Source organism: Asterias rubens, chromosome 5 (assembly GCF_902459465.1).
Source record: "Asterias rubens chromosome 5, eAstRub1.3, whole genome shotgun sequence".
Classification (NCBI taxonomy): Eukaryota; Metazoa; Echinodermata; class Asteroidea; order Forcipulatida; family Asteriidae; genus Asterias; species Asterias rubens.
This window is the reverse complement of record NC_047066.1, coordinates 11,428,654-11,439,069: the sequence shown is the minus strand read 5'-3', so window position 1 is coordinate 11,439,069 and position 10,416 is coordinate 11,428,654. Positions and strand designations below refer to the sequence as shown.

Sequence of the window (10,416 nt, the reverse complement as noted above, 5' to 3'; positions counted from 1 at the left end):
TCCGATGCCAGTGTCCAATCCAACACCATGAGCCAAGTAACTGGCAAATCAGATTCAACTGCTGGATGGTCCGAGATCCAAGACCTTCTCCAACAAACCCAGATGGAAAACACCTCCATGAGACAGCAGCTGGACTCGCTCCGTCAAGAAAACCGCCACCTCAAGGACCGACTCAAGACCCATGACCTGGAAACCCTCGACTCAAAGACGGATAACGAGAAGGCTCTGCTGCTGAGATTGGAAGGATCTGTCAGCGGTGATGACAGGTCTCATCATGCGGACGAGGACCTGGACGAGACGACAGGTTCCTATGTCATAGCTGATTCAAACGGTGAACAGATACTGCCAGGGTTTCCTTCCTCATCGTCGGAAGGATCTATGCTGCCGGAGGAACCCTCTAATGTGTCGGACAGCAACTGGGACATCATGAGCAGCGAGGGGGAAGGCTCTGTGGCCTGTTTACAGGACCGCATCCACCAGATGGAGGAGAATCATTACACAGTGAATGAAGAGCTTCAGGCGACTTTGCAGGAACTTGCAGACCTGCAAGATAACGTCACCGAACTCACATATGAGAACGAGAAGATCACCGATGAAAAGACTGTCGTTATTGAGGCGCTATATCGGCAGCTTGAGAAGGTAGAACAACTGAAATCCATTTTAGAAGCATTGAAGGTTCGTCTTGAAGATACTGAAGTTGAAATAGGTCTTGAGGATCTAGACGACACTTTCAACACGGCATTTACAGATGTTTCACTGCAAAGTGTAGACATGTCGGATACCAGCACAGCACAAAGCCAAGGGGATAGGAAAAGGCTCTCTGAAATTTTGTGTGAACATCGCAAGGAGTCGCAGTCTGAAATCGGTAAGCTCAAGGACAAGTTGAGAGAACAGGAGGGTTCCCTAGCGGCCACTTTGCAAGAAATGGAGCAGCAGTCTCAGGAGCTAACAGTGGCCAAGGGGAAGCTGGCAAGCACTGAGGTGGAGCTGGAACGTACACAGGCCACGATGGAAGAGGAAAGACGACGTCTGACCGACATGCTGCAACACCAAGATCCGGAAGGCAAACTGAATCTTGTCATGCTAATGGACAACGCGAAGCAAGAGAAGGAAGCCGTGGAGCATCGCTGCTCTATCCTGGAACGAGCTCTACGAGAGAGCCAGCAACATGCTGCCAAACAGCAACTGGAGATAGAAGCCTCAGATGAAGACTTTGAGGCAGCCAAGGAGCATGTCGTTAGGGAAGTCGCCCAAATGAAGGAGCTGATCCAAGAGATTGAGGGAGAGAAGCAGGAGTTGGAAACGGAGGTTATCAACCTTAAAGAGACGGTCCTGGAATTCGAAGAGGCGAGGGAAAGACATGAGGCAGACAAGCAGAAGCACCTGACCACAATTGCTGATCTCAATCAGGCAGTGCAGAATCTCCGCAAAGAGAAACAGGACCATCACAGGGAACTAATTGAACTCAAAAGAGTCAGTGCGCGTGATACTGAGGAATGGATGCAATTCCAGAAAGACCTTCAATATGCTGTAGTCATTGCAAACGATTACCGCAGCGAGGCCTTAACAGAGGTCCAGCAGTTAGAAAAAGACAAAGAGGAACTCGTGGGCAAAATCAAGAGTCTGAATGCAGAGTTAGAGCGGCTCAGGAAACTAGAGCGTTTGAACACAAAACCAAATCTGAGTCCTATCCACCTCAAACCGACCTCGACAGAATGTGAAATCCGCCAGAGAATGCAGGCGTACATGAAATCCGATCCTGAAATGGGGAACCGTGCAACTAGGAAAGCAAATTCCACCAATACCCAGCTTTCTGTCAAGAGCCTAATCAAGTCCATCGAAACTGCTGCGGCAGAAGACACGCCCAAGGTTCCTCAGAGTCCAACTTCTCCATCTCCTGTAGCCGCCTTCCCGAGGCCCTTGTTGGAGAGACGGAATACAACCACAGCGTCAACGAAACCGTATGACTCCAAGCCAGCGTTCACACGGCGTAATACTACCACTGCTCTTTTGTCCACCGATACCAAGAACAGCCTGGTTCTTGCGACTCGTGCGTCAGATGACATGAAACTACCCAAGGAGCCGTTGAGACCTCTGTTTGCTTCGGACGCCCCTCTGCGGTCGCCAACAGCACGGTCACCGGGGGGTTCTCGCAGCGAAGCTCGACAAGCCATTGGAGATGCACTGTTTAGGAGAGGGGACTTTCCAACGCGTAAGAGCAGCAGTCCAACGACACAGACTGCTCGTGATTCGCCGGATTTAGCGAAGACAACTGGAAGTCCAGCTAACGCAAGAAGGGCAAGGTGAAGAATGCAGTTTACAGATGTTGTTTTTACAAAACCTTGTTAAATCAATCAAATATTTAAATTCATTCCTTAAAAAACTGTCATACATAAATTGAGTTTAACTTTTAAAGGGAAGGTACACGTTTGGGAACTGTCAAAGAACAGTCTTCTCACTTGGTGTATCCCATCATTTAAGCATTTAAAGTAACAAACCTGTGAAATTTGGGCTCAATCGGTCATCGAAGTTGCGAAAAAATGATGAAAGAAAAACACCCTTGTTGGGGGAATTTGTGTGCTTTCAGATAGGTAAAAGACCTTTAAAATAACTAGAAGTCTTTTATTATTTTAGTGAGAAATTACCTCTTTCTCAAAGCTACTTTACTTCAGAAATACCTTTTTCTCAAAGCTACTTTACTTCAGAGGGACTTGTTTCCCACAAGCATGACAATGTTTTATACTATCGGTATAAATGCTCGTTAGTTCTGAGTAACTACCAAACATGTACCTTCCCTTTAAGTAAAACGGAAATGCTCGTAAACCAGAATAATATGTGACCTAGTAAAGCTAATTTACAACAATGCGCTAAATTTTTGGGGGAAAATTGTACTATTAATTTCTTCATTTGCCTCCGACTTATCATTTTAGTTTCACTAATTCATTTTGGCAAGAAAAATATTTGGATACATGTATCGTACTCTTGGATGGTCTGGATTTGTTTGAAATGTTTTATTTTGTAAATTTTGATTTGATTGTTTACGTTTTCTATATTCAGCGAGACTGAGAAAAAGGACCCGCTGTCTGTGCTAGTCAAGTCTGGTGGTGGTGGATCCAAAAGGAATGCTCTGCTCAAATGGTGTCAAGCCAAGACTGCAGGATTTAAGGTAAAAGACTAAACATAACATGAAGAGAAAAAGTTACTATTATCTCCCATCAGTGGTTAGACCGCAGACTTGCAATCACTTGTAGGTTGTCGGTCATGGGTTTGAATCCTACCAAGCTGTACATGTAATACAATATAGCTGATTCCACAATGACTAGAACAAGTGTTGTCGTCTGTTACTGAATCACAAGTTCTTGATTTGTGCAACTCATAATCATAGACGTTAAACCAATGTTTGTGTGGGAGAGATTGGCCATTGCCAGTTAGTGTTTTTATCCCCTTGTTGGAGTTTGCAGAGTTCCTTAGATGGGAAGATCATCTTAATATAAACATGTTTCCCTCTCCCCCCGGCACGTCGTGGCCAGAGTTGTCGGCCGCACCTGACTTTAAACTCTAACATTTTTAAACAGTAGACTGTGGGTTCGAGTCCTGGTCTTGACACTTGTGTCCTTTGGCAAAGCCCTTAAACACTATTGCATGGTATTTAACTTGGGCGTAAAGCTAATGGTTCTCTTTGCTGTGTTAGGCAATTAATTTGTTTAGATTTGGAACATCACTCGGTATACATGGTAGAGCAAATATATTGTGCTTTGAGATGCCTTTGAATGTGATAGAGTGCTTGATGTTCTTCCCACTTCAGTCTGTTCTAATTTTTGTTATTGTTATCATGCTTTTCTATTTTGTTTGCAGACGATTGATATCACAAACTTTAGCAGTAGTTGGAATGATGGACTTGGTTTCTGTGCTATCATGTTTAGCTATATGCCTGACAAGATTCCAATGCATGAACTCAATAGTCAAGACAAGGTAACTATCTATTTTGACTATCATCTTCCAGTACGTGCTAATCCACCAATCAGATGCTCCAACTGGATGGTGGTATAACCTACATGTACTCCCAGGTTATTTGATTGCACAGTGCGTATTGTGAGTGTCAATGCGTCCCGCTCTAAACACAGACGGTGCAAAAAAGGCATTCTAAACTTTGTGTGCGTGCATGCTTTGCGTGTTGCACGTGAGAATGGAATATGAGTTCATTATAACACGCGCGCTCGTGGAATGCGAAAAAAATGTACCACATGTACGTCCCTATCCAAATCTGTCATCCGCCTTATTGGATAAGAGTCGCAGAAGCGCTATATTTTTCCATATTCCACTTGCGCTAAAATTTTGATAACTTATTATTCTCTTTCTGGTAAATGAACCAAGGGGAAAAATGCTAGTAATGAAAGGGGCCGTCCAAAAGTTTTCAAAAAAAAATTTAGGATCATATTTTGACTTCTTTTGAGGAGCCCCCGTCTCCAGCATTCTCCCTTATTTGAACCTTTGAGAAAGAATATTATATACATGTACTGCTAGTGTCTAAATTTTGGGTCATTAACTTTTTTGGGGGCATTTATGCCTTTTGGTTGGTAAGCAGTTTGCTGGACAGCTAATTTTATTTTTTCCCATTTTGAATCCAGATATAAAATGTTTTCACAGGTATCAATTAATCATCATTGGTCTGATCTACTTTTCCGGTACTGAGGGTACTGTTTCAAGCCCCTACAAATATAATTGCATTGGTCTCCCAAAAGTTAACAGCCTAAAACATGTTGCCCTATTTTTAAACCTTTTAACCAGCCTTGACAGTAGCTTTCAAGTAGTGAGTGCGATGCAACTTGAAAGAACAACCAAGCAACATTCACATTCAGTTTTTTTAACAAAACATCATTTTACTTGTCATCGCTGTACATATATGCTTGTATTGAGCTCTTCACGGTTTCAGTTTATTAATCACCTGTTCGATGTTTTCTGTTTCCAGAGACGCAACTTTACTTTAGCTTTCAAGGTGGCTGAGAGACTGGGTATCCCTTCAATTCTGGTAAGCTATTTTCAACTTCAACTTCACTTTATTTATCACAATACAATATAGTTGTAGTAGGCCGCTTTCTCAGGTTATGCAAAAAGACGGCTGCTTTCCAATGTACAGAAGTACCAACCTTTAGATTACCAGTTCACTGTCTTTACTATTGCACCCAACACCAATGTTGTACCAACCATTAGTTACCATTTGATTAGCCTTTCGATTGCACCTAAAACTTAAGTACCAATACTGCTAGTTACCAGTACACTGTCATTTGGATTGCACTCAGAACCAATGTTGTTCCGACTTCTTAGTTACCAGTACATTGTCCTTTTTCTCGCACCCCAAACTAATATTATACATGTAACAACCCTTCCGTTACCAGTGTCCTTTTGCACAATAAATCACAGGAGACTGCTAAAGCCCGGTTTGTACTTCATGCGAATGCGAATTCAAAGCAAATTTGATGTGAATTTGACGTCACAACTCTCCTTTCGCAGCTATATTCGCAAGTGAGTTGAGTAGAGTTGAACTGCTGCGAACCATTTGTTGTGAGTTTTGTGACGTTAACATTCGATTCGCATTCGCAGGAAGTATGAACCAGGCCTAAAGCGACTTATGAGTGCCAATAACCTCGGTCAGATTTTGTCTTACTTACATGTAGCAATTACTTCTGGTATAACTCATTTAGCGTTGTTTAATTTCACCTCAGGACATTGATGACATGGTTAAGATGGAGAGACCCGATTGGCAATCCGTCATGACGTACGTCACATCCCTCTACAAGCATTTTGAAACATAGCAAGACATGCTTTGAATTTGCAGGATTGCAGTCACAGGTGGTACATCTGAAATGGTAATTTTGGCTGGTAGCCATATTCTGGCAAGCATAACTCTATTATGCTTAGTTGCTTAAAGTAACTATATGAAATTTTGTCCAGATCTTTTACTCACCTCTACCAAATAAGTTTACTCACAAATTGATCTAAAAGCGTTTCCATATAATGAGCATATTGCCCATATTATATTTAAACATTCCTGGATACAAGAAAGTCCATAGCATCTGGGATCTTCAAATTCATTTGTTTCGCCAGTAATTATAATTATATCTTTGCCTTTGTACATTTCTAACCACCTGTGTAGTTTTAAAGCCTGACTAGACTTTTTGTAATGAAAGCCTTCCTATGCAAGGTGTCTGATCTTCGCTTGTTGAGCTGTGTGTTTTCTGACTAGACTTTTTGTTATGAAAGCCTTCCTATGCAAGGTGTCTGATCTTCGCTTGTTGAGCTGTGTGTTTTTATATGATCTGATGATACAGAATGCATTCCACTCTTTGTCAATATTTATACATAGCTGGTAGAGTGTTGTTTCCATCCGTCACCGAGTGTCAATTGATGTTGTTTTAAACATTCCAATATTTGATGATTTTTTTTTCTTCAAAACTATGCGTTAAAGACTGTTCTAGACTGAGAGCTGAATATAAGTGTAAAGGTCATTCCAGTTAATAAAACACTTTTACTGCTCAATATATCTTAGCTTAAAAGCTTATAGTTTACAATAACAACCATATCATTCCTTTTTTTCTTTGTATTTTGGGCCCAATTTCATAACTAAAATTCAACAATTTTTGCTGAGCAAAATGAGCAAGATATCAGTCACAAATGGTTTAATGGTGACATAGTATTGTGGCTGGAAACCTAAAATCTGGTAAGCTAATACTTGTTTTGTGCTGGGCTACTTTCTGTGCTTAAGCATTTCTATAAAAATGGGCTCAGGGTCCAATTTCATAGAGTGCTTGTGCAGAAAATGTTGCATAACACTTTCCTGCTTAGCAGAAATAAGCAAGATACCGGTCTCAAAATGTACATGTGACATGGCATTTTGGCTGGTAACTTTAATCAGGTAAGCATTATTTTGTTGTGCTCAGCTTGTTTTTTTGTGCTTACGCAGCTCTATGAAATTGGGCTCAAGGAAAGAAACAAAATGAGTTCTGATGAAGCTACATGTATTTCATTAAGATGATAATAAGATATTCATATTCGGGGCCCTATATTATGGCACTGCTCACCGCTAAGTTCTGCGCTTACAGCCCGGATAATAGAATCTGGAATCATTAGCTTGATATAGATAAGCACTGATTTCACTGGCAATCAGTGCCATGATGGGACCCAGATCTATGCTTAAATTTTCCAATATGTTCGCTGCATTGGTACTTACAAATTTGATTTACTAAAAAATGTTATTACTTCCAAAGTTATAAATATGTTGCTTTAGTTGTGTAAAAGCATGTGAAATAACTGTTCATTCCTCACCGAAGAGATTTTGTTTTTCTCCCCACTTTTGTTAATCCATCCATAACAAAAAATGTCCATTCCTAAATGTTACAAAAAAAAGCAATAATGGCAATTCTAGAACAAAATTTATACATCAGAAAATGTGCTTCTTGTTTTTACAGCATTATCTTGAGAATCTTTTCCTTTTTATAAGTGTGAAATAGCAAGCCTTGTTTGCGGCGCATGTTCGTTTTCCATTGTTTTATCGTCATTTTACCTCTAAATGTAAGATGGCGGAGTGATGACGTCAATGCATACATTAAGGTCCATAGTGTATTAGTTTAGTGTGGTCTGATTGGCAGCCATTCCAGACTGTGGCATGGTTTTGCGTGTCACATTTTAAAAGCAATGTCACAAAGAGCAATTCTTTCAGGCAACTTACTGCACTGCACTGTTTACAAAATGAACACTTGGGCAACACAGTAGACAGTCTTCGAGCTGTAACTCAAGTGTCCCTAAGAAAATAGTGAGACAACTGAACTGAGAATGAGTTTTCTTGTCTCAAACCAATTTTTGTGGTAAACTATCATTTGCTTAGACTACTGGTCATGTTTGTCGCATAACTTTGAACAAACTCGCACATTGTGTGTTCACAACATTTCTGGTGAATCTTTTGTATTAGTTCTTGTCCTTTTGATAAATTGTAGATGGTGACATAACAAAGCAATGCCACTTGATGTTAAGCGTAAATACTCAGCAGTATTTGAAACAAAACTGTAACCGTTATTTGTAAATCATCATGTTAATTTTATTCCAGACAAATCAGTATTGGTATTCATTAAATCAGATGGCCTGAGGTATTGCTTTAAAAAAGAAAATGTACAAAAATTAATTGCAAGCTGTAATTATAACGGCTTCGAACGACTCTTCTTGCTCTTAAACCGAAAGCAACCTATAGGGTTGGAGTTGTTCTATGTCTGTTTGCTGTTTGTGTATTCATAGACCTCATGCACACATGACAATGATCATCACTTTATGTCACCGTAAGATAAAGAAAGTTAGCTGAACGTTTCCATTGTTTTACCTCTAAGATGGCAGCCTAATGACATCAATGCATAAGGTCTATTTTTCGGATGCCGTCCCACTCAAAAAAGCAGCATGGGAAAGTCTGCATATGATGTAGGTTATCCCTTTCAATTTTTGCGATGATAGGCAATAGACCTGCTGCAATGCGCAATGCTACAGGGTTGCTTAACTCACACGCACATTTTCATGCACTAAGAACAGCGATCGTCTAATGATATGCCTCCTTTGGCCTCTGTGAGTGCGCTTTGTGGCCTCAGTGTGGGTGCTTTTTGAGCGTGTGACGTCATTTGGAAGGGGTCTATTATGCCTTTTAGAGGAACCACTTGTTACCATTTTATTCACACACACTGTGGGATCACTGCCCAGGATTGCAGTCGACAGCTTCTGCCAAAATGCAAAAAGTATTTGACGTTGAATATTTTTTACCTCAAAATTCTTTAATTAGTGTAAGAAGCTTATTTTTGTTTCTTTCAGTGTACCAAATGTTTTGGAAGAGAATTTTGAAACAAAAAAAACATGTTTTTTCCAAGATGCATTTGCTAGCGTCAATTGTCATTTTAAAGTAGACATAATGTACACGAAAAGAGTCCTCAAGTGATTTAAATTATTGTATTATGAAATATTGTTTTGCATTATTGAATGCAGCTATAATTACCTCATATTAAAGTAACCGTGTGTCCAGTTGTATTCATGTATATGATTTTAAGATAAATATAGTCCAAGTTTATTTTATTTTTTCAATGTGCGGGATAGTTTGCACATTAATGCTAGCCATGAAATATATTTTGTAAATGTTTGTATTTTTGTAAGAGTTTTTTTTTTTTTTTTTTCCACCCTGAAAGGTGTGTTACACCAGGGCCCAATTACGTAAATCTGATTTATAGAAAAGATTACATGTAGCTCAGCAATTCTGTCTGCTGATGAGCTAAAAAATAAGAGTACCAGTCATAAACAACATACATTACTAGGAAATTTTTGGCTGGTAACCTCTTTCTGCCAAGCAAGCAGGCATTCTGTGCTATGAAAAGCAAGAAGTTTGTGCTAAACCACAATTTCTGTGCTGATAAGCAGCTTTTTGTGCTTAATATGAAATTTGACCTAAGAAGGTAACAATTATTTTTGTTTGTAGATTGCCCCCATTGCTCTTACGTCACCTGCTACTGTCTGCTCATAATAGTCTTCTTCCTCTAAAATGGCAAACAAAAATGCATGGAAAGATACGGTGCAGTTGTAACTGCAAGGGTGCTGCCTAATTACTGTTCACTGTGTAGTAATAGACCTTTATCACGCGGTCACCATCTTGATCATGTTCCCTGTTTCCAACAACAGTAATGGATGCTAACACTCATTTCGCATGGCACCAGACTATTATTTTATCCAGCCTCAGGTTGGTTAGAATGAGTGGGGATGGAGTAAAATCAAGATGACCACACCGTGATAAAGGTCTATTGACACAGTGTTTGTGGGGCATGCAAAACTTGTTGTATAATGACATCGGGGCCCAATTTCAAATAGCTGCTAAGCATAAAAATGTGCTTATCATGAAAATTCTTCCTTGATAAAAACAGGATTACCAACCAAGTTTCCATGTGGTTTTCAGGATAAGCAAACAAAAGCTGAATACCAGTAACAAGCACTATGTAACAAATGGAAATTTGGCTGGTAATCCTGTTTGTATCAAGGAAGAAATTTCATGCTCAGCAAATTTTTGTGCTTAGCAGCTCTACGAAATTGGGCCCTGGTGATTTGCATACATTTTAAAGCAAAGAATCACTTATCAGTGTCTTGAGGGAAAACAAACGCACTGAAGAATAGTATGATATCAGCCCTCTAGAGTATACCCATAGAGGGAAAGTAACCTGGGCCCAATTTCATAGAGCTGCTCAGCACAAAAATTTGCTTAGCATGAAATTTTGGCCTCGATATAAACAGGATTACCAACAACAATTTTATTTGTTACATATTGCTTGTTACTAGTAATCAGCTGTTGTTTGCTTATCCTGAAAAATCACATGGAAATTTGGTTGGTAATCCTGTTGTTATCAA

At 39.9% G+C, this 10,416-nt stretch overlaps 1 protein-coding gene across 1 annotated transcript; it reads left to right on the top strand.

Moving 5' to 3' along the window:
• Positions 1–6,819, top strand: LOC117290158 (cytospin-A-like; the record flags this gene model as incomplete). The annotated part of the gene is made up of 5 exons (XM_033771413.1): positions 1–2,303; positions 3,058–3,166; positions 3,856–3,972; positions 4,970–5,029; positions 5,724–6,819. Coding segments are annotated over 5 exons (2,679 nt in total), but the record flags the coding sequence as incomplete, so codon positions are not given.
• Positions 6,820–10,416: the final 3,597 nt, after the last annotated feature.